The sequence below is a fragment of the Rhincodon typus genome, chromosome 37 (genome assembly GCF_021869965.1).
Source record: "Rhincodon typus isolate 14 chromosome 37, sRhiTyp1.1, whole genome shotgun sequence".
NCBI lineage: Eukaryota > Metazoa > Chordata > Chondrichthyes > Orectolobiformes > Rhincodontidae > Rhincodon > Rhincodon typus.
The window spans coordinates 13651323-13674127 of NC_063368.1; the positions used below are offsets into that span (position 1 = coordinate 13651323).

The following is a 22805-nucleotide window of genomic DNA, read 5'->3' on the forward strand; positions in this document are numbered from 1 at the left end:
TGTGGGAGGAAACTGGAGCACCCGGAGGAAACCCATGCAGACACGGGGAGAATGTGCAAACTCCACGCAGTCGCCCGCTGGTGGAATCGAACCTGGGTCCCTGGTGCTGTGAGGCAGCAGTGCTAACCACTGAGGCACCATGTCGCCCTGTGGTGGCTGTGGTGCCAATTCAGTGGGCTGCTTTGTCCTTGACAGTGTCAAATGTCTTGAGTGTTGTTGGAGCTGCACTCACCCAGGCAATTGGAGAGTATTCCATCACTCTGCGGAGTTCAGAGCAGGGAAGAGGGTGGGGAGACGGGGTTGGTGAGTGTGGGGAGCCATGCAGTTGGATCCTGCTGTGCAATGGAGGTGAGAGAGTGGAACCTTTCATTGAGAGTGGAGGGAAGGTCCATTCTTCCGACCTATTGTTGCTAAGGCTGAGAGTGGGTGGGAAAAGGGAGACATGGTTTGATTCAGACTTCCGGTGTCTCCAATCGATTCGCCCACACCTTCCGGTGGTCCCGCCCCCTCCGATTGGCGGCTGCCCGGACCAATCGGCGGTGGCGACCCTGGAGAACTTGCATTACGATTGGTCCGCACTATGCCAATCATCGGGAGGTAGGCAGGGTCGTATCCTATTGGTGGATAGCTGCGTCAATCGAATTAAGGCAGCCAATGGGAGCGACCGAACATGGGAGGGCGGAACGGGTATCGACTTGTGGAGAAAAAAACCCGATTAGCGAGAGACAGAAAAATAAAAATTATTTAAATTGGAGACAGTTTAAACCCAGAGGCCAGCGATTCTCGATCTGCCCCTCCTTACGATTTATCAGGTAATATAGCCGCCGATACCAATCCGATTAGAATCGGTTATCTTACCGATTATTAGCGATTATCAAAACCTGGTCCTGGCAAGGAGCCGATTAATCGGAATCGCTCAACTAATCGATTTCCCACCGATATGGGACAGTTATTGGGGTCCGGAATCGGACCGATTTTCACCAGACCATCGACGCAACCCCCGCCCACCGTCATGGGAGAAATAATCGATTTGTTTTGATTGTCGATATTGGAAAGGTTTGGGGTGTTTACAGACGATTATAAATATAAAATTCGATGCTGGACCGCGACTTTAGCGTTTTTTATGTCTTAGAATCGGCTCTGTTTGTGAATAATCGATTCTTGTGGGGGAGGGGGGAGGAAGGCGTGAGAAAACGAGAAGGACAGGTTACACTTCTCTCTAATTCAGTGAGAGACTGGGATGTAAAACGAAAATAAAAATATAGATTTATTCTGAATTAAAAATATTTAATTATGAGACTTTTCTGTTTCTGAGATCATAACCCAGTTACGTTGGTTTATTAAAGATCTGATTAATTGCCCAGAAATTGGCAAATGAAAGCAGCAATCGGAAAGTTTCAGCTGAGATTTGAACTATCGATCTTGTTCACTCTTCCCTCTTCCCCCTCTCCTCTTCCCTCTTCCCCCTCTCTTCCCTCTTCCCCCTCTCCTCTTCCCTCTTCCCCCTTCTCCCCCTCCAGTCTCCTCCACCCCCCCAAATCCCCTCCTCTCCCCTCTCTCTCCTATTCCTCCCTTTTGCCTTTCATTTGCTTCAAACCCTTTCTCTCTCCTGTACCCTCCGTCTTCCCCCGTCTCTTTTGATTTGACTTGCTTTGTTATTGTCACATGGACCGAGATACAGTGAAAAGTACTGTTTTGCGTGCTCCACAGGCAGATCATTCCTTACATAAATACATCAGAGCTCTCTATCCCCTTCCTGTACTCTGTCTCATCATTGTTTGAGATTCAACACGATAACAGTGGTGTCATCGCCTTCCCTCTCTCTTTCCTATCCCCTCCCTATTTCCCCTGCCTCTCTTCTATCACTGCCCTCTCACCTCTCTCATGTTGCCTACCCCTTTCTCCCTGTCTCCTGTCCCCTCCCCCCTTTCTTTTCCCCACTTTTCTCCCCACTCCATGCCAACACCTTGACCTTTCAGATTTGACTTACCAGCCAATGAACTCTCTTTGTCAGTGCAATATAATGTTCCTTCCTTTGAAATTTTGACATTCTTGCATCTGTCCTGACACATGCAAGACAGAAGGTTTCACAGCATTTATTCAGCAATAGTCAAGGTCTGTCTGACCAGTTAACTCTTGGTTGATAAGATTTGTAACAGAGGCACCTGCTAAGTGCAAAGCCTTTGAAAAGAACTGAGCATTGCATCATATAGAAAGTATTGTTGATCTAGAGGGCATATCATCAAGAAATGAACAAATGTTATGATCCCAGCCACTGTTCCCGCTAAGATGTTAAGCCACTTGGAAGTGCTGTGCACAACAGTTGCTATGCCAACACATTGACTTAAGGTTTCAGAAGCTGCTGAGCGCACCTATGTTGGAGGTCCTTGTGGTGGCAGGAAAAGTTAGAAGGCTCATCCATCCCAGTGGATGATACTACCTGACAACGTCGATCACAGAATGAAATCTGGCCTGAAAAATCCTTGTAAAATTTCCTTTAACATGGTCATCATTTGCATGAGGTTGTAGAGTTTCTTCAACACAGAACAGAAGCTTATTACACAAAAGATGAAAGCGAAAAATCAAACAAATCAAGCTACTGAGATGTAGAATACAGTTAGAGTAGTCTTGAATCATCCTGCAAAATGAAGTTTTAACCTATTCCCCATCATTTTCCTGCAATTCAAATCCAGAGAAATTATACCTCCATAGCAAGTATTAAGCATACTTAACTGATTCTCTGGTGTACTGTGTGATCTTTTTACATGAATATTTAAGAAATTGAGAGCTTAGACTTTCTCAGCTTCTAATAATGTTAACTACACTTTTTGTAAACTACCCTGATATATATATACTGGATTAGGCCACCGTTCTGCAAGAACGGTCCAATCTAGGTTATTTTTAGGCGTTTTAAAATAGTTGCATGTGGGTTGAATTCCAGACTCTCAAAATGTATTAATCACATACCTTTCATCATGCATAGAGGGTCCAGCTCCAGTGAGCCCTTGCAGATTTGGAAGGGCATTGGGAGATGAGCAAGCTAATGTTTCACATCTGACAATGCCACACAGTTAAGTGTCTGTAGTATGTGTAATGTAGAGTTTATGCAACATTACAGAAAGTCTACAGAATGCCTGATGCGTGGATGGCTGGATAACAGAGGTAGAGATGCGTTTTGTATAAGGTAATGTAGAGCCAGAGATGTGTTAAGCATAAGGCAACACAGATAATGCATCTCCATTTCTATGGATAATGGAGAGAGGGGGTTAGCTGTCACATGCCATGGTATAGAGTGTGAGTTTGAAATTACATGTTGGTTGGAAAGAACAGAAATTTATAGACCAACAAGGTATAATATGGGATGATAGATAGAAGGATCCTTCTGCACAGGAGAATTTCTCAGTATGCAGAATCTCTAATTCAACTTGGCAGCGTTGTATGGTGGCACATTGTCATCTGGTTTGAGATGTAGGCCCCTTGCAGGAAGCAGATATAGTAGTTATTCTTGTCCAGTGGTCAGGAGAGTTTGGACCCATTCTTTACAAAAGTAAGACCCTTATGGCTGTTGCTGTTATTGTCGTGAGTTCAAAGTCTCAGAACACTCCCTTTAAATGCATTTCACGTGCGCATCCTGTGTTGATTTGCCTCCTGCACAACCACAGTCAAATGGGGCAGGGTAGGAGTGTATCAAATTCTATTCTGTGTATCATGACTTGCAACCTTTATGAAGAATCCATGAAATGAAGCATTGGTAATTGGACATTGCAGATGTACTGAACGCAACAAGGTAGCCATTGCTAAGATGGGGAGGAGTTTTAGTTTACACAGTGAGTTATGACTTCGGATGTGCAGTCAGTGAAAGGATATCAGAAGCAGGTTCCGTAGAAACTTTCAAAAAGCAATTTAATAATTGTTGAAGGGTGACATTTGCAGGACTGTGGGGCTAATTGGATGGCTCTTTCAAAGGGTTGGCACACGTATGATGGTTTGAATGGCCTCATTCCATGCAGTGTCATGCTATGAAGTCCTATCAGTCTGGGTCCTGAGTTGAGCCCTTGGGCCAATTCTTGTTCTCCACAAACTACTTTATATTGTGTTCTTTCAGCGCCTATGCCAGTAATAGGCTGAGGATTAGGGATTAGCAGCCATTCAATGCCAGTTTTTTTGAAACAGGGCCTGGGCAGGCCACTCTTACTCTGTAGTCAACACTCAATTCGCAGCAAGCACATCAGGCCTGTTGTCTGTAAAATTTTCCAAGTGCATAGCAACAATTTACCACGTTCACTTTGATTGTGCCTTCCAGTCCCGATATCTTACAATGATAAAGGCAAATGCATCAGGGGAACCACCATCTCCCAATCACACAAAATCCTAACAAGGAGACATTTTTTGAGAAGTCTTTCATGCGATGTGGATGTCATTATCTGGGCCATCATTTATTTCCTATTCCCCTTGAGAAGGTGATTGTGAGCTACCTTCTTAAACTAGTGTAGTGCATGGTACCATTGTTAGCTTGGGGAAGCTCAGCATGGACTCCTTGCTTTAGAAAGACTGTAATGCTGAACTTTTACCTTCATTTCTTTATTTTTCTAATTTACACCTGAGATTTTATACCTAGGTATCTTTGTACTTAAAATGGCTCTGGAAATGAGAGCTTAGACTTTGTCAGCTTCTAATAATGTTTGCTACACCTTTTACAAACTGCCATAGGGTAAATAACTTTCTATTAACATTACATGGGAGTTCTTGCTCTCTGATATATACTGGATTAGGTCACTGTTCTGCAAGAACTGTCCAACCTAGGTTATTTTTAGGGGTTTTAAAATAGTTGCATGTGGGTGTTGGTTAAATTCCAAACTCTCAAAATATCTTTTATATGCATTAATCACAGACCTTTCATCATGTATAGAGGCTGAGGGTCCAGCTCCAGTGAGCCCTTGCAGATTTGGAAGGCAGTGGGAGATGAGCAGGCTAATGTTTCACGTTTGACAATGTCACACAGTTAAGTGTCAGTATCATGTGTAATGTAGAGTTTATGCAGCATTACAGAAAGTCTACAGAACGCCTGATGCATGGATGGCTGGATAATGGACGTAGAGATTTGTTTTGTATAAGGTAATGTAGAGCCAGGAATGTGTTAAGCATGATGCAACACAGATAATTAATCTCCATTTCTGTATACTCTTCGCTGTACTCCTGTATCCCTGTACTTGTGTACTGTGACAATAAATCTAATTCTAATTCTAAATTCAGGGTTTTGACCCAGTGATAGTAAAGGAACAAATGATATATTTCCAAGTTAGGACAGTGTTAGTTTGGGAGGGAGCTTGCAGGAGGTAGTGTTCTCACACATTTGCTACCCTTGTCTTTCTAGGAGGTACAGGTCATGGGTTTGGTATGTCCTTAGTGAGGGACAATCTTGGTGTGCTAGCTGCACTCTTCTGCCCCTTGTTTCTGTGTGTTCCTTCACTTTCATTGGATCAGTACATTGTAATTCCCTGTCTAACACCATTGAGAGCACCATCACCATGAAGACTGCAGTCACTAAAGAGGTAGATCCACTTATGCCTTGGTTGAGCAATGAAGGATGGGCCATTATTTTGACATTATGAAACTTAGGAATCGGAATAGGCCATTCTGTCCATCGAGTCTGCCCTGACACTCAATACGTTCATGGCTGATCAGACACTTCAGTGCTTTTTACTCATTCCATTTCCATAACCCTGCACACTGTTGGTAATCAGAAATCTATCAATCTCTATTTTAAATATACTCAAAAACTGAGCTTCCATAGCCCTCTGTGGTGGAGAATTTCATTCCTCTCATTCTTTGATACTCCAGAAAATACAATCTATCTATTCCAGCCTGTAAATTATTCAGTGATGGAGCACCACAAGGGTCTGGAATAGAGAATTCTGTAGATTCTCCACGCTTTGAGTGAAGACATTCCTCCGTACGTTAGTTCTAAATGATTGGCCCTTTATCCTGAGACCACATCCCCTTGTTTTCGAGTCCTCAACCTGTGGAAGCAGTCTCTCAACATTTGCCCCATTAAATTCCTTCAGAATTTTGTGCTTTTAAATAAGATCACTCAAATTCTTCTAAACTCCAGAGAATAAGCCCCAATTTATTAATTATCTCACCATTGGACAACTCTCTCATTTAGTGAAGGAAATTCTAATGCAAAGGTGATTGTGGCATTTGAGAGCAAAGAGGAGAATTTTAAAATGAAGACCTTTGACCTGGAGCCAGTGTTGGTCAGGCTGAAAGGGGTAATGGGACTCAGCGCAAGTTAAGAGACTGGCAACAGAGCTTTGGATGAAAGACAATTTAGGAGTAAAATTGGGAAGCACAGAAAAGAGAAATCTGAAATCTGCTTCCCTGAGGCTGTGAATGGGAGAGGGCAATTAACATTTTGAAGTCTGGGATTACTCATATAGTTAAGGAATGTGGGACAGAGTTGGGTAATTGGAGTTCAGATCATCAGTCATGATCTAATTGACTGGGAGAACTGAGCTGGAAGAGCTGAACAACTAATTTATATTCTTAGTTAAAAGGGTTTTTTAATTGCGTGTTGAATGCGCGATCATTTTGGTGGAGGTAATCCTTTTATGGAGGCATGAGGTCTTTTGGGAGAGTTGGGATCTGCACTGATAATTGTTAAGGCCAAGAACGGATTGATAGCCCTATGCAAATTTAAATAACTCACATAAGATCATCAGGCTGCTGGGCATAACTTGGGCTCTTGTTGCAGTTTCAGGAGGTCTAAGAAGTGTTTTTGACTTTGACTTTTACTCAACTATAAAAGTACAGGAGTACAGTGAAAAGTGTATAATGTCGCCATGCAAGGTGCCATCTTAGATACAGGTTCCCAGGTACAGAATCCTAAGAACAAGATAAAAAGAAAGAACAAAATTAAAAGTTAAACATTGCAGTGATTATAGTACAGTCATATACCAAGTGACATGTCCACTGCTTCACATTTTGAACATATCAAAGTACAAATTAGGAGTAGCTCTGGGTTATGTGGCCCTTGTAGCCTGCACCTCCACTGAATAAGATCAGGCCTTATTTAATTCTGGCTTCAGACCAACTTTCCCACCTAACCTGGATGCTCTTTGACTCCCTTGCTGATCAAGAAATTATCTACTCCTACCTTAAAAATGTTCAGTGACTCCCCTCCTCCATCACTGTCTGGGGAAGAAAGCTGCTCAAACTCACGGCCTGTGAGAGGAAAAATAACATTGGTCAATGGTGAATGTTCGCATTAGTGATCTTGATGGTCTGCAACATGAACGTGTCTCTGTATATCTTGTGGCAGCATCAGAATAGGAAAAAGCTATTCAGCCCCTTGAGCCTATTCCATCTTCAAAGGCTCTGGTTCTGCCACCTTTTGAGGCAGAGAGTTCCAAAGACTCATGAACCTCTGTGGATAAAATTCTGTTCTTAACTCTGTCTTAAATGGATGACCTGTTATTTTGAAACAGTGACCACTCGTTCTCAATTCTCCCACAAGAGCAAACATCCTTTTACACATCCATCCTGCTTAGACCCCTCAGATCTTATATATTATAATCAAATTGCCTCTTAACTCTTCTAAACTAGGATGATACCGGTTATGGATGGATTGACTTACGAGGAGAGTTTGAATAGATTGGCCGTGTACTCATTATAAGAGAATGAGGGGAGACCTTATTGAAACTTGACTTGACTGGATAGATGTGGGAATGTTGTTTCCCCTTGTGGGAGAGTCTAGAACCAGAGGGCATAATTTCAGAATAAGGGGTCACATATTTAAGACACAGATGAGGAGGAATTTCTTCCGTCAGAGAGTTGTGAGTCTGTGGAATTCGTTACCACAGAGGGCTGTTGAGGCTGGCATTAAGTGTATTCAAGGCTGAGATAAACAGATTTTTAATCAGTAAGGAAATCCAGGGTTATGAGTGGAGTTAAGGATTGTCAGAACAGCCCTGATGTCATTGAATGGCAGAGCAGACTTGATGGGCTGAACAATCCAATTATATTCCTCCATCTTATGTGATGAAGAACATGTTTGTGCAGCAAGTGGGAATGGCCTGGAGCTCACCGCCTAAGAGAGCAATAGAAGTGAGGGTGCTGAATAATTTCAAAAATATTCAGTGGGCTTCAGAGGGAAGTAGACTCGCAATGGATGTTGTAATGATTATTTGATTCTATAGGAGTTGGACAGTATCTTCATGATAAGACAGGTTAGTTTTCCCACAACCTGCTTAGCCTGTTACTTGAACATGGAGAGACCAATTACAAATTGAAGAAACAACCAATTAATTAAAAATATTCTTGCACTCTCTCTCCCTGTACCACTGTACCACCCACCCTAAATGCATTTGCACTAGCCCCACTCTTCAGTGTTCTGCCACACTGAATTCCCTGTCTCTGAGCTTGCATCTCAAACAATCCGCCCACTCATTACATTTTCACACCAATCCACTGCTGTATCCTTACACTGCGAGTTAATGGCTGGTGTCCTAAAGAGTCCTCTCACGCTGTTCTCTTGTGTTTCAGCCAGTGGACACGCATTAGAGGGAGATGCAGGTCGCTGAAGAGGCATGTGCTCAGCTGGAGGATGAGCTGCTCTGTAAGTCAGTGTCATTTCCGCATGAGACAAACTGACGTGACCCCACCCCAGCCACACATGCACACAGAGGGACGCGTACACACATCACCCCACCCCCACCTCACTGCGGGTTGAACCATGTCAGAGTTTGCTGTCAGCATCCTAGACTGACTGTGGAAGCTGCTTTATTCATTTTGCAAAGCCAAGGCAACGGTTAGCTTTCTAAATTAGAGTGGAGACTCAATTATCCTTCCCAAATTTACTGCAGAATGTTCACAGAGTTGAGCTTTATTTAAGTTAATAAAAGATAAGAGTGCTGGAGAAACTCAGCAGATCGGCCAGCAACTCATAGAGTCAGAGAGGTCTACAGCACTGAAAAAGGCCCTTTGGCCCATCGAGTCTATGCCAGTCAGGAAAAAAGAACACTTAACTATTCTAAGATAACAAGGTGTAGAGCTGGATGATCACAGCAGGCCAAGCAGCATCAGAGGAGCAGGAAAGCTGACGTTTCGGGTCTGGATCCTTCTTCAGCAAAAAAAACTACTCCTCTGATGCTGCTTGGCTGCTGTGTTCATACAGCTCTACACCTTGTTCTTTTAGATTCTCCAGCATCGGCATTTCCTACTATTACTTAACTATTCTAATCCCATTTTCCAGCACTTGGTCCATAGCTTTATATACCTTTGCATTGCAATTGCATGTTAAATACTACTTAAATGCTATGAGGATTTCTGCCTCTACTATCCTTACAGACAATGAGTTCCCAATTCCTACCACCGTCTGAGTGAAAGGTTTTTTTCCTCACACCTCCTCTAAACCTCCCACCATTATTTAAAATCTGTGCTCCCCTTGTCATTGATCCCTCCACAAAGGGGAAAGTTTCTTCTTGTCTGCCTTGTCTGTGCCCCTCTTTAAGTTAGACATCTCAATCATGTCTTCCCTCAGTTTCCTCTGCTCCAAGGAAAATAACCCCACTCTATCCAGTGTTTCTTCATAGCTAAAACTCTCCAGCCCAGGCAGCATCCTGATAGATCTCCTCTGCACCCTCTCCAGGGCTATTGAATCCCTTCTATAATGTGGATTCCAGAACTGCACGCAATACTCTAACTGTGGGCTAACCAACATTATACACAGTTCCTGCATCACCTCCCTGCTGTTAAGCTCTGTGCCTCAGCTAATAAAGGCAAGTATCCCATATGCCTTCTTGACTTTATCTACCTGTCCTGCTACCTTAAGAGACCGGTGGACATGCACACCAAGGCCTCTGTGATCCTCGGTGCTCCCCAGGGTCCTAGCATTCGTCATCTATTTCCTTAGATAACAAGGTGTAGAGCTGGATGAACACAGCAGGCCAAGCAGCATCAGAGGAGCAGGAAAGCTGACGTTTTGGGTTGGGACCCTACTTCAGAAATGGGGGAGGGGGAAGGGGATTCTGAAATAAATACAGACAGAGGGGGAGGCGGATGGAAGATGGATAAAGGAGCAGATAGATGGTGAGGAGACAGACAGGTCAAAGAGGCGGGGATGGAGCCAGTAAAAGTGAGTGTAGGTGGGGAGTTAGGGTGGGGGTAGGTCAGTCCAGGGAAGATGGACCTGTCAAGGAGGTGGGATGAGGCTGGTAGGTAGGAGGTGGGGGTGGGGCTTGAGGTGGGAGGAGTGGATAGGTGGAAGAAAGGATGGACAGGTTAGGGAGATGGGTATGAGCTGGGCTGGTTTTGGGATGCGGTCAGGGGAAGGGAAATTTTGAAGCTTGTGAAGTCCATATTGATATCATTGGGCTGCAGGGTTCCCAACCGAAATATGAGGTGCTGTTCCTGCAACCTCATCTATTTCCTTTCCTGTTTTGTCCTTCTCACAAGGAGACAGAAACAGAGTTAATGTTTCAAGTGCAATAGGACTTTCAATCAATCCATGGGCAAAATGTCATATTGGACTCGAAACATTAACTTCTGTTTCTCTCTCTACAGATGCCAGACCTTTTCATTTTCTCCCCATGCTAATTTTATTTCAAATCTCCAGCACCCGCAGGAGTGTTTTATCTTGTGGAAGCTAGCTTCACCAAGCTCCTGCACTGTAGTCCAGCAAAGACTAAACTTCTTTTACGAACCAAAGCGCACTTATCATCAATCTGTGTGAGAAGAACGAGGAAATAATAGTTGAAATCTGGATACTAATTGTGTGGTTATATTATGTAATTGTCAGGATTACAGAGCTAACGAGATGGAACTGGGTATTTTTATTTTCTTCTAATAATTTGCTACCTTGCTTTGCCAGTTTCCATTACCTCTTGTTAATTCCCCACATCCATTCTGCAGAGTTGTGGTGGTTCTTGTTGAGAGCAGAGACTGTTGTCGACTCTGTGCTGACTGAATAATGAAGTCCCACAGACACCACCAAAGTTGGGAAGAAATAGATGCAGTGTTACCAGTATTTCACAGTAACGGATAGGTGACCCAGTTTTTCTTCAAATCTTTTCTTTTTGTAACAGCAAGTCTGTGGTGAGAAGATTTAATTCATGATAATTTTTCCAGTCGTGGAATCTTGTGGATAGCCCACTTCTGCAATTCCATGATTGACAGCCATATCTTCAGCTGCCCAGCACTAAATCTTACGATTTTCCTCACAAAACCTTTCTGCCTCATTGTTGCTTTCAAGACCTTTCTTAAAACTTAACGTTTTGACAAAGCTTTTGGTCATATACTCGTACTTCCCATTGACTAGAATAATTCTCTTTGTGAATCATCTTGAGACATTTTACTATGTTAAAGGTCCCATGTTGGGAGAGGTCGGTGGTAATGTCACTGGTCTAGTAATCCAGGAGCACAAGTTGAAATCTATGGCAGCCAGTGGAATTGAATGCAATTAAAACTGGAACATAGAGCTAGTCTTAGTGAAATTCTTCCACTGTCTCACTGCACCACCCAACCTGCATGCAATCACACCAGCCCCACTCTTCAGTGTCTTGCCACATTGACTCCCCTGTCACTGCGCTCACATCTCAAACCATCTGCCTACTCTTTACATTCTCACGTAAATATCATTGATTGTTGTAAAAGCCCATCTGGCTCACTTAGAGTCATAGAGTCATACAGCCCGGAAACAGACCCTTTGGTCCAACCAGTCCATGCCACCCATAATTCCAAACTAAACTAGTCCCACCTGCTGGCCCATATCGGTCCAGACATTTCCTGTTCATATACTTATCCAAATGTCTTTTAAACATTGTAACTGTAGCCGCATCCATCTTTTCCTCTGGAAGTTCATTCCATACATGAACCACTGTCTGTGTAAAAAATTAGTCCCATGTCTTTTTTAAATCTTTCTTCTCTCACCTTAAAAATATGCCTCCTAGTCTTGAAATCCCCCTCCCTAGGGAAAAGACACTACCATTCACCCTATCTATGCCCCTAATGATTTTATAAATCTCTATAAGGTTACCTCTCAACCTCATACACTGCAGTGAAAAAAGGTCCCAGCCTATCCAGCCTCCCCTTATAACTCAAATCCTCTATTCCAGGAAACATCCTGATAAACCTCTTCTGACCCCTCTCCTTGAAAAGGAAGTCTTTGTGTGACTTCAGGCTCACCACAATGTAGTTGAGTCATAACCACAACTCATTGACTGTGGGAGCTTGCAATGTGTATCAGATACTTGTACGTCCTCAGTTGAAATGTTGTGTCCGGTTCTGGGCACCAGACTGGATGGGAAAGCATAAGAGAGGCTACAGTAAAAGTTCACAAGAACAGTTTTGAGAATGAAGCACATCAGGTTTGTAGATTTGAGAAGTTGGGACTGTTTTCTTCGGAGAAGAGAAGGTTGAAATGTAATTTGGTAGCGGTCTTCAAGATTAAGAAGTCTAGACAAAGTAGATAGGGAGACATATTTCCCATCATTAGAAGGGTTGAGAACAGTAGAGCACAGATTAAAGGTTAATGTAGCAGTGAGAACATGAGAACATTTTGGTTAGGTTTTGGAAGGCACTGTCTGAGTGTGTGGTGGAGGCAGGTTGATTTTAGGGAAATGATGGGGCTGGACAGGCTAGATACTGGTAGAATATTTCTGATATTGGCAAGTCCAGAACCAGGGGTCAAAGTCTAAGAATAAGGGATAAGCCATTTCAGGACTGAGATGAGAAAGAATTTCTTCACTCAGAGTTGTGAACCTGTGGAATTCTCTGCCACAGAAAGCTGTTGGGGCCAGTTCATTAGATATATTCAAAAGGGAGTTGGACATGGCCCTTGCAGCTAAAGGAATCAAGGGCTATGGAGAGAGGGTGTAAATGGGATACTGGGATAGCATGATCAGCCATGATTGTATTGAATGGTGGTGCAGGCTTGAAGGGTCGAAGAGCCTACTCTTGCACCTATTTCCTATGTTTTTATGTAATGATAGTCATTGGAATAATAATTCAGTGGCCCAGGCTAATGCTGTAAGTCCATGATGGCAGCTAGTAGGATTTCAATTCAAATAATAGATCTAGAATGTAAAGCTAGCCTCAATAGTGGTGACTATAGAACCACCATCAATTGTTGTAAAAACCCATCTAGTTCACTAATGTCCCTTAGGGAAGGAAATCTGCCATCCTTACCTGGCCTAGCCAGCATGTGACTCCAGACCCACAGCAATGTGGTTGACTCTTAACTACCCTCTGAGATGGCTGAGTAAGCCACTTTGCTCACGGGCAGTTAAAGATGGGCTGGTCTTCCCAATGATGCCCACATTCCGTGAATGAAGAAAGGAAAAAATTTGGGAAGGATTTGAATTATTATCTGAAAAGGAAGAATGTGCAAGGTTACATGGAGTGGCATTAGGTGTTTTGCTCATTCAGAGAGCCAGTACAGAAACAATCTGAACGGCCTGTTCCTGTGCGCTAATAGTCCTGTGACAATGGGTGTGACTTTTTCTTACAATACAACAATGACTGCACTTCGGAAGTGCCTTATTGGGTTTAAAGATTAAAGGGACTTCTTGAGGCCCTGTGTAATTACAGTCCTTTCTGCTGTTACATGTGTTTGCTCAATGGAAATTGCCTTTAACACGCTTGATGAATAGGTGAACGCTGTTTGTAAAATGCAAACTTTCGCATACATGTGTTGGCGATTACACGATTCCATCCCCAACACTTTAAGTGTCACAATGTGCACAGGAATGGCAAAGCAGCAAAAACTGCATGCCTTTTTTAAGCCAACCCCCAAGAAACAGGGAGAAGACAATGAACCATAGCCATCCACTTCTGGATTAACTATTTTTCGTACTAACCACAAGTGCACCTGAAGGTGATGATGATGATCCTGATGACCCTCAGCCCTTGTCTTAACAACACAGCAACCTTGAAACCACCTTCCTCCCCCATCAAGTTATATTCAAATTTTTTTCAGGGTAAAGTGTTAAATTTGCTGTATTATTTCATTATTAGACGTGAATTTAACATTTATTTAAGTTGTGCTATCCTTTGTGTTAGGCTACTACATTTGTTTCGATTTTGAGTAATATTTTTGATGGCCGGCCCCTAACCCTATTTTTTCCATAAGCCCTGTTATTTTTATTGTGTGATTTTCTATAGCACGACATCGCACAAGAACGCACCTATCGCATTATTAACAGAAAGGACTATACAAATTCTTCTATTTGTTTTTAATTAGTTCATGGGGATGTGGGTATTACTGATGAGGTTGGAATTTATAGCTCATCCCTATTACCCCTAGAAAGGAAGGTGCTTTCTTGAACCATTGCAATCCATGTATTGAAATCCATGTCTGTTTTGCGAGAGCGTTTTAGGAAGTTGACCAGACACGAGAGTCTTTGCTTTACAACTAACCTCTGCACTCTGTTCCTCTTTCAGTTTGTGAGGACTGCCGGCTGTACTTCCGAGATTCCTGCCCGCAACATGGCACGCCAACATTTGTGTCTGACCGGCTGGTACCAGAGCGCATGCCCTCACGGGCACTGTTGACCCTACCTGAGGGCCTTGCCATCAAAGAGAGGCCACAGGGTGGGCTCGGTGTCTGGTGCACACTGCCTGCCATCCCGCGTGGTTGTATCTTTGGACCATTTGATGGGGACATCTTGACGGAAAAGAATGACTGTACTGTCTTTTCCTGGGCGGTAAGAATGTCATCAGTTGATCTTTCCTCCTGAATTCATTGCCAGTAAGCCAAATTCTGGGTGGTATAATGGCTTGATATGCCACAGAAGGGAGGCCGTTAGGTCCATCATGGCTGTGCCATCACTGTGAGCTATCCAAGTTATTTTACTCTCAATGCTCCTATCCTCCATGGCTGTACAATTGTTTCCATTTCCTATATTTTACCAAATTTCCTTTTGAAAGTTGAATTAGCATCTGATACCCTTTCAGGCAGGGTGTTCCAGATCATACCAACTCATCATGTGTCAAACCAGGTTCCTCCACATCTCACCTCCAGTTCTTTTGCTAATTAACTCGAATCAGTTTTCTTGGCCAGTGGAAACTCTACCAAAGCCCCTTACAATTTTAACATCTACGTGAGGAGGCTGCAAGAGCAGACCAGAGACATTGTGCTCAGATCACACCTCAGGAAGGGTGTTAGGAATTTCAATGGCGTTACCATCACTGAATCCCTCACTGTCAACATCCTTCGGGTTACCATTGATCAGAAATTCAACAGGACTCACCACATAAACACAATAGCTACAAGAACAGGTCAGAGGAATACTGCGACGAGTAACTCACCTCCTGACTCCCCAAAATCTGTCCACCATCTACAAAGCACAAGTCAGGAGTGTGATGGAATACTTCCCACTTGCCTGGATGAGTGCGGCTCCAGCAACACTCGAGCAGCTCAACCCCATCCAGTACAAAGCAGCCCACTTGATTGGCAGCACATCCACAAGCATCCACTCCCTCCACCACTGATGCTCAGTAGCAGCAGTGTGTACAATCAACAAGATGCACTGCAGAAATTCACCAGAACTCTTTAGACAGCATCTTCCAAACCCATGGCCACTTCCCTCAAGGAAGATGCATGGGAACACCACAGCCTGTAAGTTTCCCTCCAAGCCACTCACCATCCTGACTTGGAAATATATCACCTTTCCTTCACTATTGCTGGGTCAAAATCCTGGAATTCCCTCCCTAAGGGCATTGTATGCCTACCTACAGCATGTGGACTTCAGCTTAAGAAGGCAGCTCACCACTACCTTCTCAACGGCAGCTAGGGATGGGCAATAAATGCTGGGCCCAGCCAGCAATGCCCACGTCCCATGAGTGAATAAAAGACGTCTCTGTTTAATCTGCTGTCAACTTTCCCTGATCTTGGTTTCTCTAGTCTCGCCACCTTATCGAACATGGGGGTAGTGGCGGAGTGAAAACGTCACTGGAGTAGTAAATCCGAGACCTAAGCTAATGTTCTGGAGCATGGGTTAAAATCCCAGGCTGAAATTTTAATTCCTGTAATAAATCCATCATCTAAAGCTAATGTCAGTAAAGGCCACCATGACAGTGTCAATTGTTGTAGAAACCCATCTGGTTCACTGATACCTGTTTGGGAAGGAAATCTGCTGTCCTCACTTAGACTGGCCTAAGTTTGACTCCAGATCCACATCAATGTGGTTGACTCTGAGCTGCTCCCTGAAATGCCCTAGCAAACCACTCTGTTCAAAGGCAGATAGGCTTGGGCAACAAATGCTGGACTTGACAGCGATGTGCACATCTCATGGAAGCATAAGATGAAACATCCTTCGTCCCTGGTGTAAGGCCAGAAGATGTAGGAGCAGAAGTTGGCCATTCAGCCCATCAAGTCTCCTCCACCATTCTATAGGATCGTGGCCGATCAGATCATCCTGAACTCCACTTTCCTACCTTTTTCCAATAACCCTTGATTCCCTTACTGATTAAAAAACTGACTCACACAGCCTTGAATATATTTAATGACCCAGCCTTGACTACCTTCTGTGATAAAGGATTCTGCAGGTTCACCTCGCTCTGAGGAAAAAAGATCACCCTTGTCTCTGTCTTAAATTGTCCTGAGATTATGGCCCTAGTCCTAGACATTCCCACAAGGAGGAACAAGCTTTCCACCTCCATCCTGTCATTTGACCTCCTCTGGACCCCCTACCAAAGCCTCGTCAACTTTTCTCCGATGTGCTGATCCCTCCTTTTTGAAAAGTTATTGGAAATGTTTTCAGTTGTTATTTTCTTCTATTGCAGCTGCAAGAAAATGGATCCTATTACTACGTGGATGCATCTGATGAGTCGAAGGCTAACTGGATGAGGTATCAGAGAGATCTTACAGCACAGAAAGAGATCCTTCAGCCCATCGTGTCTGCGCCGGTCATCAAGCATCCATCTATTCTAATTCCATTTTCAGTACTTATCCTTATATGCTACGGCATTTCAAGTGTTCATCTAAATAGTTGTTAAATGTCTTAATGGTTCCTGTCTCTACCACCCTTTCCAGATACTCTTAACCCTCTAAATGAAAACAATTTTCCTCTAAACCTCCTGTGCCTTACCTTAAAACTGTAGCCTCTGGTTATTGACCCCTATAACAGAGGAAAGGTTTCTCTCTGTCTATTTCGGTCTTTGCCCCTCGGAACTTTGTACAGCGCAGTCAGACCCTGCTTCTATATTGAGGCAAACAATCTGAGCCTATTTGGTCTCCCTTCATATCTGAATTGCACCAGCCCAAGCCAAACATCCTGGTGAATCTCTTCTGCACCCACTCTATTGCAGTCACATTCTTCCTATAGTGTGGCAACCAAAATTAAACACAGCACTGCGGCTGTGGCATGACTAATGTTGTTGCTTCAGCAACTTGCTCTAATTCTATCCACTCCAGGCAGGGGATGTGGGGAGATGCAAAATGGTGGGAAAAAGAAAAACGAAGGTTAAAGTGAGTGAACATGAGGACACAGAGAGACGATATAAAATAAAGGGTACAATTTTCTAAAGACGATGCAGGAGCAGAGAGACCTGGCTGTAGTACATGCACTATTCACTGAAGGTTCAGAAGGTGAGTAACAAACTGCTCAGTATCCCAGGCTTTATCAATAGGGGCATAGAGTGGGAAAGCATGTTAAAGGAAATTATGTTAAACTTATATAAAATGCAGAGTTAGCCTCAACTAGAATATTATTGTGAGCATCACATTTGGAAAGAATGTGAAAGAATGACAGACAGTGCAGGTATGTGGAACTTCACTTGTGTAAATCGATTGACGAAATTGGGACTATGTTCTTTGAAAAGGAGAAGCTTGAGAGGAGATTTAATGGAGGTACTCAAAATTATGAGGGATTTGGACAGAGTAGATAAGGCAGTGTTGTTCCCAGTGGTGGGAGGATGAAAAACTAGAGGGCACAGATTGAAGGTAATTGTCAAAAGAAGCAACGGCTGTACAAAGACAAACTTCTGAATACGTTGTGTGGTCAGGATCTGAACCACACAATCCAAGCATGTGGTGGTGGAATGTTTGATTGAGGCATTGAAATGGGAATTGGAGCGTTTTCTGAAAAGGAGGGATGTGCATTATTATAGGGAGAAGCTGGTAGAATGACAGTGAATTGTTTCTGCAGAGGGTCAGTGTAGACACAATGGGCTGCCTCCAGTGCTATCATTATATGAGGAAGGCAGATATAATGGTGACAAAAAGAAGAGAATCAATATTAAGATGTGAGAACTAGTTTGGGGACACTGCACCTTGAGATGGCACTGGTATTCCAGTGAATCTGCTGTATGTTATACAGAATTGTTCATTGAAGGATCAGGATATGTGAGTCAAGTTTTATGACAAAACAATTTATTCATGCGTGGAGTCTGACTGCAGTGATATGTCACTGTGTGCTCTGCTTCACTGAATTATATTCCTGATAATTTAATCTGGCAACATTTTTTTGACAGACAGATTATTCTGGAGTTAGAGATGACTGCCCTGATATTTCAGTGTCACAAAACGCTTTGCTTTTTGCCTTAGAATTAGCAACGCAGTGCCCAGGCTTGTAGGGTTGGTATGAATCTCTACAGCAGTTTGTATGTAAAGGATGTTCCAGGGCATTTCATAGGGGTGTAATTTACACTCCTGCTCGTACATCTACCAGCCCTCCCTATCCATAACTCTTTTCTTCCAATTACCACCTTTTTGTCACAAATCTTTTGTGTTCTTGTTGCTACAGATTCCTATTTCCACATCACTTACAGTAAACGCCAATGTAAATGTGTCACACTATAATTACACTCTCTTGACACTACTGCTCCTGCATTTTTTATATTCCATCTCTCAACTCCTCGAACCTTACTACAGAGAAATCCCAGTGCTCCTGTACGCCTATCATATCGCTATACCTTGATCTCTCCAGGTTTTAGCATGTACTGTTGATTGAAATATAATTTTCTGAGGGTCTTGACAGGATGGATGTGGAAGTGATGTCTCCTGTTGTAGGAGAATCTAGAGCTAGGGCTCACTGTTTAAAAATAAGGCCATTTAATACAGAGATGAGAATTTATTTTCTTCCAGAGGGTCATAACTGTTTAGAACTCTCTTCCTCAAAAGGCTGTAGAGACAGCATCTTTGAATATTTTTAAGGCAGAAGTAGATAATTTCTTGACAATTAGAATTAGTTTTATTGTCACATATGCTGAAATCGTACAGTGAAAAGTTTAGAAATCACCACTTACATTGCTATCTTATGTACCAAGGTACAGATTCATAAGTACCAATTCTTAACGGAAAAAGTTGGAACATTAAGAATCATAGAATCACTACAGTGTGGAAGCAGGCCATTCAGACCATATCGACCTTCCAAAGAGCATCCCACCAAATCCCTGTAATTCCTTTGGCCAATCCACCTAACCTGCACACTATGGACAATTTTCCATGGCCAATCCACCTAACCTGCACACTATGGACAATTTCCCATGGCCAATCCACCTAACCTGTACACTATGGATAAGTTCCCATGGCCAATCCACCTAACCAGCATACTATGGCCAAGTCCCCATGGCAAATCCATTTAACCTACAAATCTTTGGACTGTGGGAGGAAACCAGATCACCTGATAGAAACCAGGAGAATGTGCAAATTCCACACAGACAGTTGCCCAAGGCATGAATTGAACCCAGATTCCTGGCGCTGTGAGGATTGTAGCCACTGAGCCATCATGCCACCCTGAAATAAAATGTGCAGCAATAAGTTAGAAACATAGAGAAGTAAGAGTTCAGATAAGCAAGAGGGCGAAAGGTCATGGGGCTGGATAGCAATGTGGAATAATCAGATCTTACTGAATGGCGGAGCAGACTTGAGGGGCTGAGTGGCCTCCTGATCCTCAATATGTTTATATGTTCATAAATGCAACGGCAAACTGCAGCAATAAAAAAAAAACTGAATGTGGGGGCTGAGTCACATCGGCACATTCTGATCCAGTTATTCTTACCCTCCTGTCCCACTTCATTCAACAATTACTTTTCGTCCTGAATTACTGAGGGGTATTTTCAATTAGCCACCCATTATGCACGCATAATTTTTAACTGATGGAAAGGACCCTGGAATGGGTGTATGATGCGCAGGCAGTATTCACTTTAGTGTTTTTGTTGATGCTCGTGACTACCCTGACCGACTCCATATGCAAAATGAACTGGCTCCCTATCAGTACCCTGTTTTTGGCCTACAGGTATGTGGCATGTGCTTCAAGCGAAGAGGAACACAATCTGACTGTCTTTCAGTACCGCAGTAAAATTTACTACCGGGTGTGCCAGACAATTACTGCTGGAGCCGAGCTGCTGGTGTGGATTGGAGAGGAGTACGCTAGGACCCTGGGGCTAAAACTGGGTAAGGACTGATTGGGATATCTGTCCTAGTGAAATGTTCAGCTAGAAATCAGTAGTTAGAGGACGGCTGAAAGGTGTGTTCTTCTCCCCATAGGTGAACACTTCAAGTATGAGTTTGGCGAGAAGGAACTGCTGATGAAGCTGTTTCAAGACCTTCAAAACAAAGTTCCTGATGGGATCGCGAGCCATGTTAACCCCCGTGAGCAATACAACTGTAGCGACTTAGTAGCCTCCATCATCCATGCCCACAAGGCCAACCTGCAGAGCGGTGGCATCTGCCACATGAACAGGGATGCCCCGAGCACCATGCTGGAAGGAACCCAGAACCTGGTGAGTCTGGGGCGGGCGCAGAGCCGCTATTGGACCTTCTTTGGTTTCCAGGGAGACGCCTTGGGGCGTATCCTTGACAAGACTAAAATTATTTGCAAACTGTGTGGGGTCCGGTTGTCATATAGCGGCAACACGACCAACCTGAGGCAGCACCTGATCTACAAGCACAGGCATGAATACAACGAGCTGGTTGGCGGCACCTCTGCACCACAGAAGGGTGTAGATCCGTACCCACAAGATCTTACATCCAGGACTGTGAAAGGGGTCACGCCTCCCATTGGGAGAACAACCAAGGCCATTTTGGAGTTCATTGTGACTGATCTACTGCCATTGAAGACCATCGAGGGGGAGGGTTTTGTCCAGATGATGAGTGTTCTGGAGCCCACCTACAAGATTCCCACCGTAAGTTTTTTTGCTCAGTCTGTCTTGCAGGACATGCACAACCAGGTGAAGCTGAGGGTGATGGACTCCATGAAGCCGCTGCATCACTGCGCGGTCAGCATTGACCTGTGGAAGCATGAGTGTGCTCGCTCCTACGTAACAGTTATTGTCCACCACATCGATGGGGCCTTTGACTTCAAGCATCAGGTGCTGTCCAGCCGCCCTGTCATTGAGGAAACCACAGCGGAGAACATCAAGATGGCCCTCCTGGAAATAGCCAATGAGTGGGGCATCCAGGAACGGACCTCATACTCCGTCATGGTCAGCAATGTTGACGTCAAGCTGGCTGCCTCCAAGATGGGTTGGAAGACCCTCCCGTGCATTGGCCACGTGTTGCAGAACTGCGTTGACTCAGCCCTGCAGCAGCCCTCGATCCTCAGGGTGCTGACTCGGTGCAAGAAGCTAATGGAGTCCATCATCTCCTCACCTTCCTTGAGGGACAAGCTGGGCTCCAGTGAGCCTTTCCTGAAGATCCAATCCAAGATGTTCCTCAATGGCAACATGAAGTGGTACAGCACCCACAGTGTGCTGCAAAGCCTGCAGGACCATCGGCATTTCCTTGACGGACTGAGCGAGAGCCTCCAGGAGAAGGGCTTGGCGCTGAGGCTGGACGACTGGCAAGTGGTCCATGATATAGTGGACATCCTTAAGCCCCTGGCCATTGCCACCTCCACCTTTACCAAGGACCGTTTCTCCAGCCTGTCGCTGGTGAAACCAGTGATTACCAGCCTGGTGTACAAGCACTTGGCCGCCAACGAGAGCGACTCAGAGTTGGCCCACGATATCAAACAGACCATCTGTGCCGACCTCAATCAGTGGTACTCTGACCACGAAGTCAACCAGGTCCTCAACCTGGCTTGCGCACTGGACCCACGTTTCCGAGGGCTGGACTTCCTCAGCCAGGCTGAGCGGGTGGAGACCCTCCATGCTCTCAAGCGCGAGGCCTCTGAACTGGCACGCCTACACCCGCCGGCCAGGGGGCGGTCCAGCCCAGAACTGTCCAGCGCCAGCCCCAACCCGACCAAGAAGCCCAAGCATGACTCGGGCATCGAGTTCCTGCTGGGGGACCTGTGCAACGTGAGGAGCGTGTCGGCCAACTCTGTCCACCAGCAGGCCGAGCAGGAGATTAGCAACTTCCAGACCAGTGAGGCATCCTCCCTCTGTCAGGACCCGCTCTTGTGGTGGAAGACACACCATACCCAGTACCCGCTCCTCGCCAGTGCAGCGAGGAAACTGCTTGCTGTACCAGCGACTGTGGTGCCAGCCAGCTGGATATTCACAGAGGCAGGGCATGGCATTTATAGCAAACGCTCAGCTCTTGCCCCTGAGCATGTGGACATGCTGGTGTTTATGCACGGAAATCATAAAACTCCTTAATGTGTGTCTGTGTGTGGAAGTGAAATCTCATATATTCCTGAACCTGCTTCTCCTTCTGGCTGTGAAGGGTGGGGAGATATCTGCCAGTGTTTGCTGGTGTGCTCCCTGGTCCATCTGATTTGAAGGCAGGAAGAAAACCTAGTTGTACCTGCGTGTTCGCAGCTGTTGGGAATGTAACCGCTGCACTGGGCAATTCCAAGGAGGGATAGAGCTCTGTTTGTAGAATCAGTTAGAGGTGCAGAACTTGAATATTACTGAAAAGG

At 44.4% G+C, this 22805-nt stretch overlaps 2 protein-coding genes across 3 annotated transcripts in view; one reads left to right on the forward strand and one right to left on the reverse strand.

Annotated features, from left to right (window-relative positions):
- LOC125487151 (ETS-related transcription factor Elf-5-like) overlaps positions 1 to 925 on the reverse strand; it is a 33064-nt gene extending 32139 nt beyond the window's left edge. The window contains exon 1 of the mRNA XM_048617475.1: positions 859 to 925. The gene's annotated coding sequence lies outside the window, so the exon portion shown is untranslated. The remainder of the gene's footprint in view (positions 1 to 858) is intronic.
- On the forward strand, positions 670 to 22590 carry LOC109939058 (E3 SUMO-protein ligase ZBED1-like). Of its 2 annotated transcripts, XM_020537342.2 has the most exons (6): positions 670 to 812; positions 8545 to 8617; positions 14440 to 14702; positions 16783 to 16847; positions 20238 to 20395; positions 20489 to 22590. In XM_020537342.2, exons 2-6 carry the CDS (start codon positions 8569 to 8571, stop codon positions 22540 to 22542), a joined length of 2589 nt encoding a protein of 862 aa, XP_020392931.1. In that variant the 5' UTR covers positions 670 to 812; positions 8545 to 8568; the 3' UTR covers positions 22543 to 22590. The 2 variants fall into 2 exon arrangements, with proteins under 2 accessions (XP_020392931.1, XP_048473430.1); XM_048617473.1 differs by lacking the exon at positions 8545 to 8617.
- The last annotated feature ends 215 nt before the right edge of the window (positions 22591 to 22805 follow it).

Coding starts and splice junctions, on each gene's coding strand:
- LOC109939058 (XM_020537342.2), top strand. CDS start 8,569: ATGCAGGTCGCTGAAGAGGCATGTGCTCAGCTGGAGGATGAGCTGCTC. Junction 8,618..14,439: donor GCTGGAGGATGAGCTGCTCT/GTAAGTCAGTGT, acceptor TTCCTCTTTCAG/TTTGTGAGGACTGCCGGCTG. Junction 20,396..20,488: donor GACCCTGGGGCTAAAACTGG/GTAAGGACTGAT, acceptor TTCTCCCCATAG/GTGAACACTTCAAGTATGAG.